Source organism: Ammodytes marinus (genome assembly GCF_949987685.1).
Source record: "Ammodytes marinus genome assembly, chromosome: 21".
NCBI lineage: Eukaryota > Metazoa > Chordata > Actinopteri > Uranoscopiformes > Ammodytidae > Ammodytes > Ammodytes marinus.
Genome location: NC_137225.1, coordinates 15,994,841 through 16,016,269, shown reverse-complemented (window position 1 = coordinate 16,016,269; position 21,429 = coordinate 15,994,841). Strand labels below are relative to the sequence as shown.

At 42.1% G+C, this 21,429-nt stretch overlaps 3 protein-coding genes across 3 annotated transcripts in view; all 3 read right to left on the bottom strand.

Annotated features, from left to right (window-relative positions):
* Positions 1 to 182: 182 nt before the first annotated feature.
* Positions 183 to 4,194, bottom strand: myd88 (MYD88 innate immune signal transduction adaptor). The gene is made up of 5 exons (XM_080049820.1): positions 3,764 to 4,194; positions 2,996 to 3,127; positions 1,347 to 1,524; positions 1,103 to 1,194; positions 183 to 990 (listed from the first exon to the last, which is right to left on the bottom strand). Exons 1-5 carry the CDS (start codon positions 4,080 to 4,082, stop codon positions 836 to 838), a joined length of 876 nt encoding a protein of 291 aa, XP_079905946.1. The 5' UTR covers positions 4,083 to 4,194; the 3' UTR covers positions 183 to 835.
* Positions 4,195 to 4,605: 411 nt separating this feature from the next.
* On the bottom strand, positions 4,606 to 11,866 carry cry-dash (cryptochrome DASH). Its single transcript, XM_080049915.1, has 14 exons — positions 11,700 to 11,866; positions 10,989 to 11,161; positions 10,375 to 10,468; positions 10,143 to 10,273; positions 9,512 to 9,660; positions 9,177 to 9,265; positions 8,707 to 8,780; positions 8,525 to 8,614; positions 7,108 to 7,187; positions 6,971 to 7,030; positions 6,693 to 6,850; positions 6,424 to 6,543; positions 5,684 to 5,860; positions 4,606 to 5,126 (listed from the first exon to the last, which is right to left on the bottom strand). The coding sequence occupies exons 1-14, from the start codon at positions 11,760 to 11,762 to the stop codon at positions 5,019 to 5,021; spliced, it is 1,566 nt and encodes a 521-aa protein (XP_079906041.1). The 5' UTR covers positions 11,763 to 11,866; the 3' UTR covers positions 4,606 to 5,018.
* A 788-nt stretch (positions 11,867 to 12,654) lies between these two features.
* Positions 12,655 to 21,429, bottom strand: part of map3k22 (mitogen-activated protein kinase kinase kinase 22) — a 42,741-nt gene continuing 33,966 nt past the window's right edge. Inside the window, exons 12-18 of the mRNA XM_080050041.1 lie at positions 21,271 to 21,342; positions 20,522 to 20,686; positions 19,100 to 19,248; positions 18,839 to 18,970; positions 17,249 to 17,378; positions 15,487 to 15,664; positions 12,655 to 14,778 (exon numbers count right to left, since the gene is read on the bottom strand). Of these exons, the coding sequence (XP_079906167.1) occupies positions 14,550 to 14,778; positions 15,487 to 15,664; positions 17,249 to 17,378; positions 18,839 to 18,970; positions 19,100 to 19,248; positions 20,522 to 20,686; positions 21,271 to 21,342 (1,055 nt within the window). The 3' untranslated portion in view covers positions 12,655 to 14,549. The remainder of the gene's footprint in view (positions 14,779 to 15,486; positions 15,665 to 17,248; positions 17,379 to 18,838; positions 18,971 to 19,099; positions 19,249 to 20,521; positions 20,687 to 21,270; positions 21,343 to 21,429) is intronic.

Sequence of the window (21,429 nt, the reverse complement as noted above, 5' to 3'; positions counted from 1 at the left end):
TTGGATGCTCATGCGTTTACTGTAAAACTGTACTGAGCCATTATTCTCATTCACCTCTGGTGGTGCGATTTGCAACATAGAGGACCTGCACAATCGCGACACATGCTGGAGAAACTACAGAACATGCTGTGTATGTTTCATTAATTGTATCTAGTGCTTTAGAGGAAATCATATTCATACCATTTATTCAAGGTAAAATAAATTCTCTTTTTTAATTAAACTTTTCATATAAAAATTACAAAATCAAATTCCAGGCATCACGTGACAGAAGTAGAAAGTGAGAGAGAAAGGCAGGTGTCATCAGTCATTAAAAACAAAAAAACAAGTATCACAATCACGATATAGCTTCCTCTTTAAAAGCTTCAATCTCATTTAGAAGTTGACTCAAAATGGGAAGTGGCCAGCCACACACACACACACACACACACACACACACACACACACACACACACACACACACACACACACACACACTCTGCCCTGAATACAAACAGAACCTCATCACCAATAACTCACATTAATACATCCTTGGCATTTTAATAACATGATAATGACTATGTGCAGTGAGAACTTTGCTGATATTTGTTATCAATCTGCAGCAGAGTTTCACAATAATAATATTCAGAAATCAGTCTGCCAGCTTGAAACACAAATTGTAGCATTATAACATATACTGTATACACACAGTAAATGATACGTGGGTTCGGAAGCCGGTATGACTGGGATCACAACCAAAAGCACACACTTGAACCTGTCATGTTTGGCCGTTGTCCAACACCCCCTTTCATGGAATAAAAAAAGGCACTTTTTTTAAAAACACATAACTGCTCCACATTTACGGCGCTGAGAGAACTTTGGCCAGCCGTGTCCAGAACCAGGACTGTGTGCACGGCCGTGTGTAGTCACATATGGTGAGGAAGCGTAAGATGCTGGGGAACGGCTTTGCCATCGACTTGTACTTCACCGGGATAAGCCTTTTCGTTTGAGCTCCTGAAACAGCAAAAACATGAATGCATAAGTGGAGTTACATTCAGGCAAAGGCATATGTCAGAGGGAAAAAAAGAAGATAGAGTTTTATATAAGAAAAAAAAATCTACTTTACCGGGACAGAGGCTGAGTGCAAACTTGGTCTGAAAGTCACACGCATCGCTGTCAAGGTATTCGTCAGAAATCACCACCACCATCCTTTTACACCTGCACAGATGGTCACATATTAGAGGTGTTGCAACAAAAAAATGTGAGTCAGAAATGAGGGAGATTTCGAGGCAGACAATTTTGATTTCTTGCTCAAAGACATTTAAAATGAAAATGTTATCAGGAAGGTTTTGAATGTGTTGATATCCCACCTTTTCTCAATGAGCTCACTCGTGATGGTCCATACACAGGAGCCCGGGAGGACGTCCCTGTCAAACACGCACAGCTTCAGCTTGTAATCCGTCTGCTCCAGCTCCCGGATGATCTCGTGGACAAACTCAATGTCACTTTGGCAGTAGCAAATGAAGGCATCAAAGAGCTCCGGAGCACCTGGATTAAAAATCGGTTCGATTAATAAAAAAAAACAATGTAGCACAACTTCAGTCATCTGCGTTACAAGGCCAGTGCTGTGCAACAGCTCAAAATGTGGGACATGTGCACACACTTAAGTTGCAAAAATATGTATACTAAAGAAGTGAGATGTAGGCTATATTACAGAGAAGTACAACTAAGTAAGCATAATAAGGAAACCTCAAAGTCAGTGTTGGACAGTTATAAAAACGCTGTAGTGGAGCAGACATGTTTGATCAGGGCTTTAGATGACTTGTCAGATTAGGAGACACGTTGGAGCTCCTTCCTGTGTGATGCTTTACCAACGGAAATAATGATGGTATCACTAACTCAAGTTTGACTCGAGCAAATACATACACTATTATAACTCAAAAAGTCAACCACTCATAATATTGTTTGTGCAGTGAGAAGGTCAGGTAGCCTAAAGGCCAGGACACACCAGCCCGAAAATCGCCGTCGTAGAGTCGATAGGGGGTCGGGAGACGAATCTGTTTGGTGTGTGCCGTAACGTCGGCCGACGTAGAGGTCGTCGGGCTTGTTTTGAGCCTGTCGCCGCCGATTGAACATGTTCAATCGGCGGCGACAGGCTGGCCGACCGTCTTTCATTTGGAGCAATTTGATTGGTGGAGGGCTAGCGAATCAGTGAAGCCCGGAAGTGAGGCGGGTAGCACAAACAGCTAACAACAGCTAGCCATCGTTTTAATGTGTTTGTTCGTTTCGTTTTGAGAGTACTCACATGCATCAACCCTTGTTGACTGCTCGACACCATGCTCGACACTCTCTGCTAAAAATTGTGCTCTTATGGTCCATAAATATAAATACGTATTTCTATCTATGTTTATGCTCTAGAGAGTTGTCCCATCATTTCCGGCTTTCGTATTTTTTCGGGCCACAATACAGATTAGCGCCGCCTGCTGTTATGGAGACATTACGTCCCGCGCAAGCAACAGAGCGTACGGAAAGTCAGCAGTCAGTTTGGTGTGTTCTCTGGCCGCGACGGGAAGCCTGGAGCTTCCTGAAACGGCCGACCCCATTTTTTGCGTAGTCGGAACAAGTAGAAACAAGTCGGACTGGTGTGTCCTGGCCTTAAGAACGGTTAAAGAAGCCCATTGGACATTTTGATTTTTAGGTGTCTGTTTTCACGACACAATATGTTATCTTGGTGTTGAATGGGTTAACGCTGGTACAAACACACTCTAACGTCTCTAATTGGTCTAAGTGTCGCACTGCTGTATATTACATGACTGGATTATTATAACACATTATGTATCAACAACTTAGGTTGTTGATACATAATGATTATACTCATTTTGCTGAGTCAAGTACAGAATGTGTATTCTGAGGTGATGTAATTAAAGCTAACAGCACTTATGCTGTATTTGTTGTTGTTGCAGTAGTTTTTATGAAAACGGAGACAGAGCCTACAAATGATGTGAATACAAACAGCCACCTTCAGGGTCATCCTCCAGGGTGATGCCCACCCGCTCTAGGGTGCGAGGGAAACAGCTGTCCACTTCAGGGACCTGTAGCGGGGGCTCTGCCTTCTTCTTCAGATTCTCACAATACTTTCTCACATCCTCATCTGAGATAAGATGAGATGAGATGAGAGACAAGTATTTAACCCGAAGGTAATTCCTTTGCCAGGTTGCTCCAAAATGGCAGAAGCAAAAACAAAGAATAGCCTACTACAACAAAATGTAATTAAATACACATGTGTAATAATTAAATACTTAGGGTTATAAAAATACAAAGTGGAAAGTAAATGCAAGAGACAGTGCCTCATAGTAAGAATATAATCTTGAAAGAGAATAAAATCTGGTGCAGGCAAACACACCACAAACAGAACATGCTTAGGATGCTTAGAGTTGGATAATGGGGGATGTTATAAAAAACGGATTGTGTTTGAAATGTATTTTGAGGACACGTGTAGAAACCCATATTGGATCACACAGGACATTTTATTTTCCCGTCATTGGGACATTACAAATTAGGCCTACTACATGTGGGTAAAGTTCCTTATTACACCATGTATTAGGCTATGTGTGTGTACTTGTTGCAGTGTGGGAAACCAAATGGGCCTATGACTCATTTCCTGGAGCTACAGCAGGGATGGTGAAAGTCAAGCTGAAGCGACAAATGAGTAGCCTATATATTATGTCGTAGCCTACTTTCACCAATGTGGAATAAGCAGAAACATTCCGAAATGACATAAACGCACCTATCAGAGGGCGTAGATCCTGTACGATGTCTTCCCTTTCCACCTCCTTGAGGATGGACAGCAGCCTCCCCACCGTGGCGTCTTTGCAGCGGGCCTGCCAGTCCCCCAGCAGGCTTTTGGTGGGACTTTTCGACGACTCGTAGTTCTTGATCTCCAGGTAAGTGAAATCCATGGCCTCCGCGACCCCGGTCCAGTCCGCGGCCACGGCTGTCTTGGGGTTCAGATACAGTCCCAGCTTTTTCCTCACCGTCACGTTCAGCGCAATGAGAGGAATCGTGCCCAGGTCGACTACTTCTAAATCGGAATCATTACACGCCATGATCGAAGGCGTTGTTTTTGTTTTTTCCTTCTCTGGAGAGTTTAAAAAACTTAACGGGGACACATCGTTAAAGACACACAGCGTGAGTGGAGTCCACGGCTTTACCTGACGAGGGAACAAACAAGGAAGTGGTGTCAGCTGGTCTCACTGCGTCACAAGGGGGAGGGGGATGACAGATGAAGGGCTACCGTTTACCTCCACACACAACTGACCTAGAAAAAAGTGCACTCCCAACACCACCAGTCGATCATTTATTGGTATTGCTTAGTTGACCAGAAATAAAATCATTCCCATTCATTGAGTAACAAATGGCTCCTCCTGACAGGGAAAAGTTTGCCCCAACAAATTGAAAATGGGTGTTTATATTCAGAAAGTGGTTCAGTTCCCTTTTTCTTCTTCTTCTACATTTAGACTATAGCCACTTCCTTTAAGAATATCATGTTCGCTGCATTACATCACAAAATCACATCACAAACTCCTTACATTAAGAAACTTTATTTTGTAACTGCCACACATGGGCAAACTTCATATAGTAACAACAGCAGTATATACAAAAATGACATAAGAAAATCGCAAGAAGCATAAAAACATCAACAGAAAGATGATGGTGATTATAACTGAGTCAAAACTAAAACCACAATGCGGCTTTCACTGTTTGCTGCAGCAAAACAGGAAACGTACAAAAGGTACATTATGAGGCCCCCTTTTCTTTCCAGAGAATGATGATGATGGCATTTATATATAAATAATAGATCAGTTGAGTTCAAGTATTCAAGCATGGGAAGAAGAACCATGCATTTCCTCAACTGCTCATAGGGTAACTTCCCCAAATCAGCACATCGGTGTACAACACAGCAACAGCTTGAGGTTGCGGAATTCAGCTGAGATTCCAATCCTCCGATCCATGTCTTGCGTTAAGTGTTTGCTCAGAGCAGATCACAGGTTTTTGCTCCTAGAGAAATAGAAATCTATGCCTCGGTCCCTGTGTTGTTTGGGAGTGTGAGATGGGCCTTTTTTCCCTCTTGGTGAAGGCCCCGTGCCACTCTGGGGAAGAGAAAAGAAAATAAACTTATAAAAGAAGACAATGAGGCAGCATTGCCAGCTCAAATCAGTGACTGTTTGCCAGTGCTGGAAGAAGTGCTTGAATACTTTACTTAAGTAAACATAACAATACCCAAAGTGTAAAAGTATTACAAGTAATATATATTACATTATTATATTGGCAATGTAACGAGATGGATCAATGTATGAGCAGCATTGCACTATAGTAGCTTGTCATTGTTAAACCAATCTGAGGGGCCGTGACATGATAAACATGATAGGATAGGTTGGTCTCTTAGGAACTATTATTTACATTGGACCATTTGGGAAGTTTAAAAAGGGGAAATCTCTTTAGTGGAACTTACAACTCATAAAAATCCAAAATGAGAGATGCAGGGACTCAACAAGACCCTGCTTCTGACTAAACAGGTACTCAAAAGGTTATGTTGATTTAAATTCCACCTCCACTTCTGTTTGCAGAAATAAAAGGACTCAAATGATCTATTACAGCAGAAGCACAGAGTCGTACTGTGCACTTCCCTCATTTCTCAAACACCCACCGCTTTCTTGTTAACGTGTCTGTTCCACTCAGGTGCCATGACGATGGGGGTGGGGTAGGTCTCGCCAAGGGACACCTGGGCATGCGACAGAGCAGCACTGCTGAGGCTCCAAGGCGCGTGCACGTCAGATCCCCGGATACCCTGTAGTTCAGGGACCCACTGCCGCACATAGTCCCCCTAAAGCAGACACACAGGTAACAGGTAACCAAGGAGTAACTCATTCAAGAACAAAGCTTTCTTTATTTTGACATCTGGCTTACAGAGTTCTCCAGTACTTTATATATGGAGAAAAATTCAAAATGAGATTTCAGGGAAAGGTGTACACAGATATTGCAGCCTTCCCTTGACTATATATACTGAAGGGACCTACATGACACCTCATAGACTTTTATTTTCTGTTGCACATTTGCTTCTAGTCTAAACAATGTAATTGGAAGTCCTTAGAAACCTGTAAAGTAGAGTTAGTTGTTTATTTTATTTTGTCTTTTGTTTTTGTGTTCCTTTTTTATGTTTTTTTTTGTGGGTGTGTATGTTCTCTAAAAAAAATACATAAATAAAGTATTTGAAAAAAATAAAAAAGCTTTCTCGACATTTGAACTAGTTTCGATTACCAACATTTGACAGTATTCCCCCATCGTAAATACCTTTTGTGTTGCAGTGCGAACAATGGAAAGATCTAGACAAGTGTAAAAAGGAACTGAAAAAGCCAGCAATTCATGCAGCTCCTCAAACGAACATACGTTATTGTCGTAGTCGAGGCCTTGCTTGATCATGTTGAACTTCCGGTTCTCTCTGGGGTCATTCCCCACACCAGCGCTGTACAGCCAGTTCCCATAGTTGCTGCTGACATCATGGTCGATCTGATGGAGGAACATTTAAAAGTATGAGGATAAGTTGTTTCATTGTCTAGACATAAAAAAAGGACAGAAGTGCTAAACTAGATTCATAAATAATGTCCTAAAAATACCATTTTACAAAACTCATTTGAAGCCCGAACTTCACTACTCACCAGAAGGTATTCAAAGCACTCGGCTCCCATCCTCCAATCAAGGCCCAGGTCTTTGGTGAGGAAGCTTGCAACATTTTGTCGCCCCCTGTTGGACATGAAGCCCGTCATGGCCAGCTCTCTCATGTTGGCGTCCACAAAGGGCACTCCTGTTCGACCCTCTGTAATGACATATTGTACATATTTTCAGCCTCAGATCCATATACTTTCAAGGGCACCTTTAGACACTACTTTTTTAATTAAATATTTTGTGACTAATGACAAGGAAAAATTGTACCAACCTTTCCATGCATTGAAAAGCTTCTCATCCTTTTTCCATGGAATTGATTTTTCTTGAAGTCCTGAGGAAATAATCACCATGAGCTTTAGTTCAATATATAGTTTTTTAAAAATATGAGAAAACTTCAGTTCATTTTACCTTGGAGCTGAAACAATCTGTTTCCATACTTCACAGCTACAAACTTGAAGTAATCCCTCCACAAAAGTTCGAAAATGACCCTGAAAAGACAGCAGTGAAGCTGGTTAGAAAAGTGAGGACACATTTGTTTCCAGGGGCCTGTTTCAGGTAGCTGGTTTTACATACTCTGGGTTTAACCCTGCGCTCTGAGTTGGTAAACTCAGAGCGCAGGGTTGATAAGCAACTCTGGGTTTTCGGTTTCAGAACAGTGGATCAGCGTTGGGTTTATCAACTCTGAGCGTGTTCACTCTGGGTGGAGCGTGTGCATAAAAGCCATCGTCAATGGATCGCTGATAACATGATTCACCATGGAAACAGAAGAAACAAATGATTGATCCTCCCACTTCTCCACTTCTCAAAAAAGAAAAAAAGAAATCTCCGCTCCTCCCACTAGAGTTAGAAATATTAACGAATGAGTTTATGGTAGCCTATGGAGAAGAATTAACGGGATATTGTCTCATAACTCTGATCTAATCTCCTCGGCAATTCAGAAAAAAACAGAGCAAACATTTTTTGTCAAGATAATCATTTCGCTTCCGTATGAGAAGCCATAGTCTATTTTAAAAAGTTACGCATATCAGCTGTAAAGTAATAAAGCTGGCGCGGCACAGCATTGCTGACAGTGCCTAAAGCCTACTGTGCAGTAAACAGAACAGACTGTCGCTTCTTTTAAATGGGGAGTGAAATACATTAACGTCAAGACACATTAGGTGACAGTTTCCATTGAAGAGCCTGATTGATTTATTACCAGATCCATTTTCCTCAAGTGATCACAGTTTAAATTATTATATAATTTTTATATTCATATTAGGCTATTTACCGAGGCTTGTCTGTGACTTTAGGATCGTACAGGTGAACTACAACGATCGCGTGCAGCCGCAGCGTTACATGAATCCACCTGACATAAATCTGTTCAGTGGCACAGACGTTAAAAAACATACAATAGGCTACAAATAGGTTTATTAATCTGAATGTAGAGCATGTCACGATGTGTAAGGTGGCCGCCTATATGAACGGACCGAGGGCTGAGAACAACGCTACTGATCAGATAAATGATTGGTCAAACGTAAAATCATCAGGAAATGATAAAAACATCCCGATGGAGATTTCTATAGAGTGATTTTGCTTCAAACTGTACAGGGACGCGTGTGACAGTGACACTCTTTCTTCAGTCGGAGCTGCAGCGTAAAGTGAAAACAAACTCGGGTAGGTCTAACCACCTATCCAGCAGGTTAGACCCACGGCGTATGTTGCCGCAGTAACTGACTCTCGGTTGCACTGAACCTGCTACCTGAAACGGAAAACCCAGAGCGAACAAACTCTGGGTTGCCTTTATGGAACAATAGAACAGCATCATTTGTTTTGTTTTTGGACTCACCAGTATGTGCTCTGATTGGCTGTTCGCTCCCTCTCGTACTGCTGGATCTGATGATAAATATACCTGGGTGAAAGGCAACCCATTGCCAGCCTGCACAAATGCCATAGGAGTGCAGTTCAGAAATATATATTCATAATCATTTCCTACATGGAACATTAAGGAAACGCTACAATAAAACTCACCAGGGTGAAAATTTGGTGGAGTAATCCACACCAATCAAACCATTACGGGTGTCCTTATATGTCGCAACAGCATTCTACAAAACAGAAAAACATACATTTAGACTTAGGCTTGTTTTTATTGTCATTCAATAATAAATAATAAATAAATGCACTAGTGCACCTATTAAACAAAATTTTGTTACCTTGGCTCACGGTGGAGTGAACACAATGGCATGAAGTAAAGGTTAAAATACTAAGGGTGGGGGTGGGGGGAGTTATTTATTGTCTGTGGGTGTTCAACAGTATAATGGCCAGGGGGAAGAAACTGTCACTGAACCTAGATGTCCTACTGTGGGTGCTGCGGAACCTCCTGCCAGAGTTCAGCATTATTACATCTACAGTACATACTAGGACATACATACATCACCATATGAGTGTATGGCCATTTAAAGCACCAACTATTGCCTTTTTGCAATGGAAGTTGCACTCACAGTGTCCCAGAAGTAGTGTTTGATTCTGGCCAGAGCCTGACTCTCACCACCACTGCAGGGGAAAGCCGAGCGAGGATCTTTCACAGGCTCTATAATAAAACAAGAGAAGCATTTCAGCATCAAACGTGTTAAAGACTCCCCGATGTACAATAATAATAAAATACTTTTACAAAAAACAAAAGTCAATTTAATAATAAAAATGCAGAGGAACTTCTCTTTGTGATACTGATACAGGCGTTGTTTTAATAATTTCTGCAAATTCACAGAAAACAGAGGGAGACGCAAAAGATATACGATACGCATTCAACCATAGAGAATACATTAGGGTTATTCACCCGTCTGTTGAAGGTCCTCTGCTGTAGGAATGACTCCTTCCTGCAGCCCTTGAGGAAGAGGCTTAAGCTGCTCCGGTGTTGGGAACACGGGCCTCACTCTGCCCTGGGTCTCCACTGCCTTCCTGAACTGAGTGTACACATCAGGCAGCCTAACAAGCCAGGAAGGAAATGTTACAACTTATTAAAGGCACTAAACTATTCCAGATCAACTTCTCTAGAAACATGTTTGTGTAAATTAGGATGTTTAGCAGCAACTTGAAACTTCAATAAATAAAACTAAGCTAAAGCTGCTTTTACTGTCTAGGCCATTTGACATGACTGTGTGGGTGTGGATAAATCAATTGGTCAACATGGAAAATATCATTATTTTTATAGAATGTTCGGGCAGAGAACTGCGACGATTGGTTCAAAATACTAACTGTGTCATAAGAACCAGAGCACAGCCTTCCTCATCTAAACCGAATTTCTGTAAAGGTTATTAAACTTAAGTGACAATATCTTTGCTTAGCATCATGCGACCAACATGCAACACCCCAAATGACATAGTTAGAAGGATTTTGTGGATTTGGGTGAACAGGGGCTTTGCGGGTGTTGTGTCCCGTCCGTGCAAGCTGTGTCCTTCCTGTCTCACCTGGACATGTGTTGAAATGGAAGATCATCTCTGTGATACAGCGTAGACCCCCAGCAGGTGTGAACTTTCACCTTCATCTGTGCACAGACATCCTTCACTCGTTGCTCCACATTCAGTTCTTCCGACGCTACCTTGAATGTGAGCGCACGAGGGGGAAAACAATGTCAAAAATCGCCAGGCCGTGTAATAAACTAGGGAGAATCACAGTGAGAGAAAGACTTCTTAAAACTACCTCTTCATGGAAAGCCACAGTGCTGACAGAGCCAAGTTGCTTGATGAGTTCTGCAACCACCTCCTCTGGCTTACCCCGTCTCACCACAAGGTTGCTGACAGACAGACAGACAGACAGACAGACAGACAGACAGACAGACAGACAGACAGACAGACAGACAGACAGACAGACAGACAGACAGCGAGACAGACAGACAGGCAGGCAGACACACACACACACACACACACAAGTCCCAGTTAACAACACTGTGCCAAGCAAGCTGCATCCTGGGTAGAGGGCTAATACCCCCCCACCCCCTGCTGACTGGAAATAAATGTTGTGAACAGTGTGTGCAGCAGCCATGTTAATGTAAACATGACCCCCTATAAGCCAGGTGTGTCCTGATCCTGTAGCAACTGTATATGTTCAATCAGAAAGCTGAGGACATGGTCTGCACAGACTGTACGAGTAAGAATGGCACGATACATAAGAAGTTCATGATCACTTTTAAACCAAGTAAACAGTGTGTGGTTCTTTAGTGCTTTATCAAATATAGCAGTGTAAATAAAGCATTAGAAGACGAATACAATGGAGACATATAGACAATTACCAGTGAGCAAACACAGTTTAGTTACCTGCCCGTGTTGAGCAACGTGTTCCTGAGATCCTTGATACTCTCCAGTAAGAAGTGCAGGCGGAAGGGCCCAGTCTTTGGTAGGTTGTAGTTGTACGTCCCCACATAATGTCTGGGGTCAAAGCAGTACAGTGGGACGATGTACTCTGCATTTCTTTGAGCCCAGTGGAAAAGCTGCATGTGAAGAGAGTCAAGACTAAAGTGAGGATCATATGATCTTCTCTTGGGGGGGGGGGGGGGGGGGTTATTCAGTGTTGCCACATGATGAAAACACAAAACCTTAAAGGCCTACTTCACCGGTTGGAATATGAAGGTGTATTGAACTCGGAGATCATATGAAGAATAAATGTGCAAAAAAAGGAAGAAGATTTCGACATACAGTATATGGGCCTACTCTATTTTGTGCATTTTCAGAGACAAATGTCTGGTTGTTTTACTTTGAAGAAAGGGCTTTTATTCGCACAGGTTAAAGCCGGAAGTAGATTTGCTGTTACGTCTGGAGAAACTATTCAGCTTGATGCTAGTTGCAAACAATACAATAACATTCTCCAAACCTTCCGATATTGACGTTATTTGAAACAACTGCCACATGTTAGGCGCAACATGTCAAACAGACACGTTACTCATAAGTTTAACATGTGTTTTTTTCTAAATACGTTGTATTTCATAATATCTAGACTCGTTACAGATTCGACTCGATTCATAGTCTTACCTCATTGTCGTGCAAACGCAAGTCGTTTCTTAGTAAACATATGATTGTACGGGAGGTAGACATAGTTGACACTTTCAATATAGCAGCAATGGTGGTTGAGAGAAGCAGAAAAAGACCTCCGTATCTCCGATAGCTGCGCCTTTCGGGTCTGACGGTCTCTAGTCTGGCTGCTCTCGTGCCCAGGCAGTGAGTCTCACGTTGTTACGCTACGTTACAAAACGCCAGGTTGTGTAAGCAGCTTCTTATTCTTATTCAACAACTGCCTCAAGTTATAGAGCTTAGAAGAAACACATTTTCACCAACACTTTCAGCTTTATATACCAAGGCCTTTATGTACAAAGTTTCGTAAAAATATATTTGTTTATGTATTTTTATCATATTTTGTATATTGTGCAGTCAAGTTCAAACTCGTGTTGGTTTATTACTTTTAAGGTTGGGAGTATGTGTCCACCTTATGGACCACTATGCACGTGTTTGATTTTTTTTAATTAACTTTTGATTTTTGAGTAGCCTTAAGCTAGCCTACTGAAACAAGACAAGTTCCCTTCAGAGATTAATAACGTATATTTATTATTCTATCCATTAAACAATTTACTTTGAAAAAGGTATCCATATTAAATGGGGGAAAAAATCATAACCAAAGGTGGTATTCTCTCTTTGACCTTTTGAGCTGTTAAAAAAAGTGCCAGAATTCTATAGGCTAAATCAGAACAATACATTCAAAACCTTATTCTTATTTTTTTAAAGCACACTGTAGTCTATAATTATAATAGCATATGAATCAGATAATGTGCGAAAATACATTTTATTTCATAAAGAAAAAAATCATCGTAGAGTGGATAAAACTGCAAGAAAAAAAGTGATATAATTTTTTATAGCATATAGTCTGGAGAGTCTAGACCAATGTGAGCATTAAACAACCCAATAAAAAAAAATCACACAGGGGAAATAGTCTTAGACCTTGGATTTATTAAGTTAAATGTACAAAAGATCAACAACATGATACATTTCATGTTTCAAGGCTTTGTCATTAAGACAAAACAAACTGTCCCAATCGAAAGCCTCCCAGCCTTTTCATACTGCCTACCAGCTCTCAAAGAGACAATCATACATCCTCCTGTCGAAATCACAGTACAATCTACTGTATAACGTAGCTATTTCATCAAATAGATTTGTATATATTGTAAAGAAATTTCATACAAAAGTGCAGAACAATATGTATTTACAGTATAATCTTTTTTTTTTATATATATAAAAAGAACTTCAGCAAATCCTGTGTGTGCTCTCTCTACTGATCAGCTCCTTCACCGTACTAGGGAAACTTTCCACTTTGGCAGTGAACGTTTGTGTTTTACAAGCAGATTTCAGATAAGGCACTGACACGGGTCCAAAAAAAGATTTGATCACTCCTTAAGTGCCACCAGCTAGGCTCCAACATCCATCTCTCCGCCGCTTAAAGTTCCTAAATCTCCACTTCAAAGAATACAGCAATTCGCTCTGTCTTTACCAACTCGACCCCTTTCTTTGGCGACTTCTGATGCTATTCTTTATCCTTTATGACAGGCGTGCTGTCAGGCGGCCATCGAGGGACCCGTTCATATATTGTTTGGAAAAGCAAAGTAAAGGCATGGGGTGACTGGATTCATACTGAAGTCACACAACAGGAATAGAAATGAGACGCTTAACTTCAAATCAAATTTCTTAATGCTCTTCATACTAACACAATGTGACGCCAATGCATCTGATTTGGTCTGTGCAGTCTACTGTGCACGAAGCTGCCGTAACATAGACAAAGGCTATAGGGCTCTGAGGTGACTAACGATCCAACATTACTAATACTGCACATTTAACTTTAGCCTAGAGTTGTTGAAGGTTTTCTGTCTCCGCAACTGTTTGTTTGGCAACCTTTATTCTGTGGACCCAAAGGCTCACTACACAGGAAGCTGGAATGGATGTCACAGACTCCCAACAGTAGTGTTGGTATTGCTTAATAAAAGACATTGCACACTAAATGCAAAACAGTTTGGTTCTCTTTTTTTTCATTACATCCAAAAAACAAAACTCCACAATTCTCCTTATGAAATTATAATAAGAAAAATGCTTCTAATAGAAAAATATCTCCTCAGTTGATTATCCTGCATGTTGGTAATGTTTCGATGCATGATATCAAAAGTGCAATGTGGACAATCCTTCTAAATGGGGTTGTGAGTGCTATGAAAGCAGGGTAATGCAACCCTCTTAAGATGTATAAAAAAAAGACATTCTTACTTACAAATTCTTATTGTAAGGCGTTGAGAAAAATACATTTACATTTTCTTTAAGTGACGGTAGAAAAACTCATCAGCTAAGATGAATTTGTATGCGTTATTGTCGTTCGTATAAAAAAATATTTTACAATCTTAATTTCACTCGCAGCTACCTTGTTACAGTACTGTCAGATGTGGTCAAGGTCACCAACAGTCAGCCACGACTACATAGCGTATGGACATAACCTAGACACTGTTCTGTTTCTCTGTAAATGAGTGTGAAGATCCACAACTGCTCTATAACTTGGGGCCACTTTTCCCCCGCTCTTGTTTAAAGGACAGCAGACCGTGAGCGTCTGAGACTGCTAAGTGCTTTCTCCTCCTGGGGGAACACACCCGAGGACTCTGGTTGGTTGGTGAGCGATGCAGCGGCCCCTGACAAGGCAGGAAGTGTGGAGTGATGCTAAGCCCTGCAGCCTGCTGACGTGGTGGGGGGGAGGGGCCCTGGGGACGGGGAGGGAAGAGGGAGGGGGCCTGAGAGAATGCTAGGCGCCCGTCGCCCACAGAGACCTCACCCGATTTAGGGGAGGGGTAAGGGGGGGCCTCAGAAGCAGCCCTGGACGAACGGGTGGCTGAGCAGGACTTCGGCGGTGGGACGCCACTTCTCCTCCACGAACACCTGGCGCAGGAACTCCCTGCCCGCGTCGCTCACGCTGTCGGGGAGGATGGGCTTGGTGGGCTGTGTGGCGATCTTAAAAATAGCCGCCATGGCCTCGTACTCGGCCCACGGAGGCTTTTGGGTCAGCATCTCCACAACAGTGCAGGCAACACTCCTGAAGAAACAAACAAGATATTAGTTTACGTAGTACAATGGGATGTTAAGTGTCATTATTATATTAGAATACACTTAACTGTACACACTGGGGTGGGATCATACAACAACACTGACACCTTACAAATATTGTAAATCTATGCAACACCAACTGCTCTTATAAATAAACATTGCCCCTATAAAACTTGCCTAAATTAAAACAAATGTATTTTTTTCTATTGATCATTGTAGCTTTGTTACACATTTGGACACAGTTTTAAAGGTTTTACAGCATTTTTGGACTACCAGATTGCTTCAACGGTAGGGAGACACAATTTTCTTCAAATTGTACCTAGATTACTTTGCAGAACGTATACTGCTTTGGAACACAATGATTTAAAAAAAAATAAGTCTAATCTATCAGTACATATACAACTCTTTGTAGAAGTCATATTGCCAGTGCCCAAGGTGCAGAACAGTACAGTTATCACATCTGGCCTGTATTTCTTTACAAGGTATGTTTCTGTGTGGAACCTAACTACCTTTGACATTTTTAAAGTGTGCCTATGTACCATACTGTTTACGTTCCATTTATTGTTTTACCAGCCATTCACTGAGGTTAATATTGCTTTAACTGCGAACTGTGTGCTTTTGTGATTGTAATTTATCCCTGCGGAAATAGGTCTTACCCCCTATGGGCCTCGTTACTGTGCTGCTGCGTGATTCTTACCACACATCAGCTTTGCGGCCGTAGCCCTCCCCGTTGATGACTTCCGGGCTCATCCAGTAGGGGGTGCCAGTGACGGACTTGATTCCTGTACCAGACATGCAGATGGTCTGGATGCGTTTGCTGGCTCCAAAGTCACCCAGCTTAATGTTCCCCGTCGAGTCTCTCAGGATGTTTGCACCTGGTGGGATTGGAGCAAAAAAATGAGCTCAGAGTTGTTCAAGAGTCCCACGAGCACGGTTAATATCTTTAAAAGGGATACTTTGGGGGTTTAAAAGGTGCACTATACAATTTCAGATGAGGGGGATTTGTTTACATTTGAAGAGGCTCCAGTTGGTTCAAAAAATAGATTTCTATCTACATGTAGTTCTCAGTAGTATATCATTCTTTCATCATAATTCAAAACTAAATTGTTTTACCTGGAAGCAAACGACTAGAATATGTTTGTAAACCTAACTGTGGAACTTACTGCTGTAAACAACAACAATGAAACAGTAACTTTTCAGGAAGCTTTCAACCTTGGAAAAGTGTTACAGAGATCCAATTTTCCTGTGAGTAAAGTGTGTTTATTCAGTTATTACCAGAGTTGGTTGTTACAGTGTGCTGCTTACAAATTGCCTTTTCAGAACTTATTGTCAAAATGTCAAAGTATACCTTATAAATACCACACTGACTCAACTCTACAAAACACTTTTTCTCATTGTGGGAAAATGCCATGTGGTTGGACTCTGTTGGGACTGGGCTGATCAGAAATTAAATGAAATATTGAATAAATTGTCTGCTCCACGTGGATCAAAACCCCAACACCATTTCTCCTCCTGCTGCTTTAGTAATTTTCCGAACACGCAGCTGAGTTTATCCCGTTTCCTCCGGCCGCTCTCCGCTTGTTTGATCAGTGAGAGAGGCCACTCACTCTCCACACCCACAGTGGGACAACAGAGGGGCTGCAGAGGTGAGATTGAAAGGCTAAACAAACTGTGTGACCTCAACCTCTTACTTTCTTTAATCTGTTTCCACTGCCTGCCAGCCTGCGCGTTTTTTTGTTACGAGGATGTCAGACTCCTGTTAACTCCGCTGAAGGCTTAATTTGGCTCCGTGGAATGTTAAATTCACAGAAACTTTATAGTCTTAATGTTGCAAAAACCGCATGTGCTGACAGCTCTTTTTTTTTTATACTGCACACAGAAGAGGCTCTTGTGTGGCGTGATGAGCGCACACCGCCGTAGCCCATATTACAACATGAAGAGCATTTTCTAAGTGGAAAAATCCCACCCACATGTAACTCGCATAGAGCCTGCCTGTGTGTCCTGTGGGACCTACTATCTTTTCCCCCCCCAACCAGACGGTATGTTTCCCTCTTTCTTGAAACAGCGACTCCCAAAGCTGTGGGCAGCCAAACTAAAGCCTTTTCCATCCGGTGTTGAACATTTTTAGCCCGGGCCCATTTCACCAGCATGATGCCTAATATATCTCAAAAAGGGGGATTTCAAAATAGCCCACTTTTTCTTTTTTTCTCTCCCCGTGCTCCCTTCTGTAGACGGTGAGCAATAAACCAAATGAGGAAATGTCAACCAGAAAGAGGAATGAATGAATCTCTCGGAAACGCTTGCCACGACATGAAGCGTAAAAAAGGAGTCCTCCTCCTCAGTCATTTGCTGCTCTGTGTCATCAAAGTCTGTGTCTCTCAAGTGTGGCTGTTCACAGGTAAACCAATCCAATTATAAATCCTCTCCTGACCTTTTTGCTGGCCTGCGGTTTGAGTTACCTTTGATGTCTCTGTGTACAATCATGTTGCTGTGCAGGTAGGAGACTCCTTGGAGGATCTGTCTGGTGTATCTCCGCGTCACCTTCTCTGTCAGGGCCCCGTAGGCTTTCAGCTGGTCCTTTATTGAGCCCTGGAGAGACAGCACGACAGCTTTGAGGACAAAAGAAAGGCACTGAGAGAGTGAGTGAAGAGGAAAGGTTGACAAAAATGTATTTACTATCTTTTTATGAGCTGGACTGTGAAAGGTGCCCTATGCAGTTTCAGGGGAGGGGGGATTGGTTTACCTTTGCAGAGCCTGTTTACAGTTTACAAAACATATTAACTCTACATGTAATTCTTGGTATTGAATAATTCTTTCATCTTAAATGAAAACAAAATCATTTTTAGACACCTGGAACCAAACGTAAGACTTGAATTTGTGTGTAAAGAAAACTGCTGGCCTGACTGCTGTAAACAACAACAGTGAAACTGTAACTTTTCATGTAGCTTTCAACCTTTAATTTTTTTCTCCAGTAACACAATTTTGCTGTGAGCAAAGTTTTTATTCAGTTATGAGAATAAACCTTACAAAATGTTCACTTCTCTGACCCACCCAAAGTTACATAGTGCACCTTTATCTAGTATTATTGCCGCAGCTGTGGTGTATATAAATGGATTGGAAGCATGTGTACGATAGATGTAAAATGGTTCAGTGGGCTGCAAGCTTGCAACAACATCTCCAGCTGCAGCGGATTTATTTTGTTTTATTGTGAAAGCAGCCGCATCTGAGCCAATTTTGTATAAGTACAGAAAAAACCAAGTGTATAAACATACAATGTGCCGAAAAGCAATCGGCCACATTTTAAAGTCCAAGCGCCTTCGTTGTCCCGCATTTTCTTTCATTTCCTGAAAGGTTCCTCATGAGGAAATTCGCAGGAGCAAGGACCTGAACCACCTGTGCCGCAGTTTTGGAATCGGGGAAACAACCCCCCCCACCTCTCTCTTCTCTTTCAGCTGTCAACAAGACACCTCAACAGCTCTCTGGCTCTCAATGGGACACTCCCCCCCCCTCTCCCCTCTACGGGCAACTTAAGTGTTATCGGTCAGCCACAGCGGTGCAGCCGTGACGAGCAAGTCGCACACAAACTTGGCTTTTGTCACCTCCCTGCTTGGCTCTGCCAGCTAAGTCCAGTGAAACATAAACATTTCCATGTTCCAGACAATGTGTGACTAAGACATTCAATGCCACTAAGAAAAAAAAAGTAAAAAGAAAAACAGTCCAGGAAATATTAAAAAAAACAGGCGCCTCATTTAGTTAGAAAATGATCTCATAAACTTTGCAGCTCTACCCGACATCAACCCCTGAGGATGTGATAGTGTTGTAGTTGACCGCTGGTGACATTTCAACATTTATTTTTATTTTTTTTAACAGATGTAGCCAGAAGGGTTTTGATTTGATGTTTGTCTTGAAACATCTATGTAATTTATCTCTACAACATGGGACATTATCTGTTATAGCGCATCTCAATCAAACTTTAAGGACTGTTTGCTTTGCGTGAGGTGTAAAAGTTTAAATATATTCAAATGAAACGACGGGCTGGAAATACGCACCCCAGGCATGAACTCCACAAAAATGGTGAGCTTCTTCTGTTCAAGGTCCCGGAGACAACCATAGTACTGAACGATCCGCTCGTGACGCAGATTCTTCAGCAGCTGAATCTCACACTCCAGAGCGTTCACCTCCTACAGAGAAAAGGGGTTCCAATTAAGAAGTCATTCAAATATATAGCATTTTGAATCCTGACTCTTAAAAGTCAGTGTTTGTTATGTCTTAAAAATACATGCAGTCGGTGACTTATGATGCTCTTTCACCTTGCTGGTATCTTGACAGTCGGTATCAAAGGGCACCTGCTTGGCGGCCAGCTCCCGGCCTGTGTCGGCGTCATAACAGAGGTAGACCTCGCCGAACGCCCCGCGACCCAGCAGCTTTCCTTGTCGCCAGTTGACTGGCGCCCGCGGAGCTGCAGAAAAACAAAAGCAGATGATGAAAAACCACAAGTAATTCATTTGGTTGTTATGCCCACAGGTCCACTGTGATAGACTGATGTGAGCAGATAGTAAAATTACTGCGAGCATCAAAATCCATCCTAGGATCCAACTGCAACTCACGCATTAACTCTACCAAGAACCAGACGTCAAATTCACTGCATGGTCGCTTAATGAGTCCCACCGCAGACCCTGTGAAAAACCTCTGAAATCTGAGTCAAACCGCATTCAGGACGACAGAAAGTGGAGAGAGCATCTCAACAGTTCTCCTCTTCACAGGCCCAGACCCTGAGCCTTTGTTTTGGTATTGACAGGCTTCTTTGCGGTGACGTTAACACAGTGTGGTCGTGTGTGGGTGAGAGAGAGACACCGGGGACTGACCACAGACTGCTGAGCTGAGCTTTCGTTTCATGACAAAGACAATTTCTGGGCAAACACAGTCTGAGCGAGGACAGATGTGGGTCTGCGACATGGATTCTGCCTGCTGTGACACACAGTTTTACTTTACATCATTCCAACTCCCTCTTACTACTAAGCAATAAAACATGTTTGACAGCCATTAAGTATTTACTGGACAAGACATTATCCTGGTTTGTCTCCGTCCATGAATGGCTGGATAACATGATAGGATAGGCCCTACTCCAGTTTCCGTACTGATACAAAGCTTTTTCTAGTGCCTGACTTCTTCAAATGTTATTCTATTTTCACTGCACAAAAGAAGCCAAACTGCTCAAAAGATAATTTTGCCTAAAAAAGCTTTCATACAAAGAAGCTCAACTAATTAAAAAAAAGTCTATAAGTGGCAAGATATTGACTTTAAAGTTGGAATGAATAGGACAAACCAGCTTCAATACCAGTTTTTTTAAGCACACACGTTTCATGATAAAAGCATACAGAAACAAGCAGTAAATACAGTAGATATACAGTACGTCCACTTCCTAAGTAGGAATATACAGTATATTATGATCACCAAAGTAAAAAGTCCTGAGGTTTGATACGCAGCCTTACTCATGACAAGCAAAAGAAAACAAATCTGAATTTTCTTCATTCATCTCTGTTATCAGTGAGGGTTTACTTGTGTCATTATCCACAGGAACCAGACAGATACAACACCAATCAACAACAAATGCCCAGGAATACTGTTTATACATTTAGGGGGCGGGAGGGGGAGGATTTTCCTTTAGTGCTTCACCGTCATCTGTCACTTCATTCCAAAAGTTACAAGTCTTTTAAAAGGGAACTACTTACATTTGGCCGAACCACGCTGGCAGCTTTTGTCTGTGGTGCGTCCCAGTGAGCGCAGGTCGCTGTACTGCAGCGTACTGTCTCCATTATAACTGCGTGTGCGACTGGAAGGAACCAGCTGGAACAGGTTCTCCTGGGGCATGAAGCTACGTGGAAGTGTCCTGCGACCTGAAAACACACATATAGATAGATATATATTTAAAATAAAGAAGAAATACTTGTTAATGACCATACACACAATGCAAGCCGCTACATATTTTTGCAGAGTTTTCACACAGATACTTTACAGGTGTCATGTATAAAGTGCGTTCTTGGACAAAGGCTTTTTCGGAGCAGGCCAGAGCACAGTGCCCCCTCGCCACTCCGTCCCACTTCCCCTCAGACAGGAAGCAGGGCGCTGTGTTTTTATACAAGTTCGGGTTCACCGCAGGGAAACGTAAATCATTGCTAGCCAAGGTTAGCCTCTGACTAAGCAATTACTAGCAGCTGCCTGGGACAGCAAGCCAGCACTATATGTACCAATCTACCCAGACAGAAAATCTGAAAGTTAGAAAAGATGGTAAAAATGTGAGGCCCTGGAAAGCTTTATATCCTTTATAAACCAACTGTCAAGATTAAAAAATGTATGGTCATAGTGTGTGTACGTGTGTGTGTGTATTTGTCTGTGTTCTGTAGACATGGCAACATATCGGTTTAATCTGTGCAGTAATAGTGGTGTTGATGTTACTGCTGTAGAAAAGCCGGTGTCTTACGGTCTCCATAATCCTTGCTGCGATTGGGCAACTGGAACTGGCGAGGGAAAGTCCCCCCTTTCCCATGGCGACCTGAAGAGGGAGCAGAGAGGCAGAGACATCAGATAGGAAGTCATTAAGAGCCCCAACAACTAGACACACACAAAGACCAGATTGTGA

What these genes read in the sequence shown, in the direction of transcription:
- myd88 (XM_080049820.1), bottom strand. Translation starts at nt 4,082, where the DNA reads ATGGCGTGTAATGATTCCGATTTAGAAGTAGTCGACCTGGGCACGATT. An exon ending in CCTGGAGGATGACCCTGAAG is followed by an intron (nt 1,525 to 2,995) that starts GTGGCTGTTTGT and finishes TTTTTAATCCAG; the next exon opens with GTGCTCCGGAGCTCTTTGAT. An exon ending in TGCACTCAGCCTCTGTCCCG is followed by an intron (nt 991 to 1,102) that starts GTAAAGTAGATT and finishes TTGCTGTTTCAG; the next exon opens with GAGCTCAAACGAAAAGGCTT.
- cry-dash (XM_080049915.1), bottom strand. Translation starts at nt 11,762, where the DNA reads ATGTCTACCTCCCGTACAATCATATGTTTACTAAGAAACGACTTGCGT. An exon ending in AGAGGACCTTCAACAGACGG is followed by an intron (nt 9,266 to 9,511) that starts GTGAATAACCCT and finishes GTTTTATTATAG; the next exon opens with AGCCTGTGAAAGATCCTCGC. An exon ending in TCCACCAAATTTTCACCCTG is followed by an intron (nt 8,615 to 8,706) that starts GTGAGTTTTATT and finishes GCATTTGTGCAG; the next exon opens with GCTGGCAATGGGTTGCCTTT.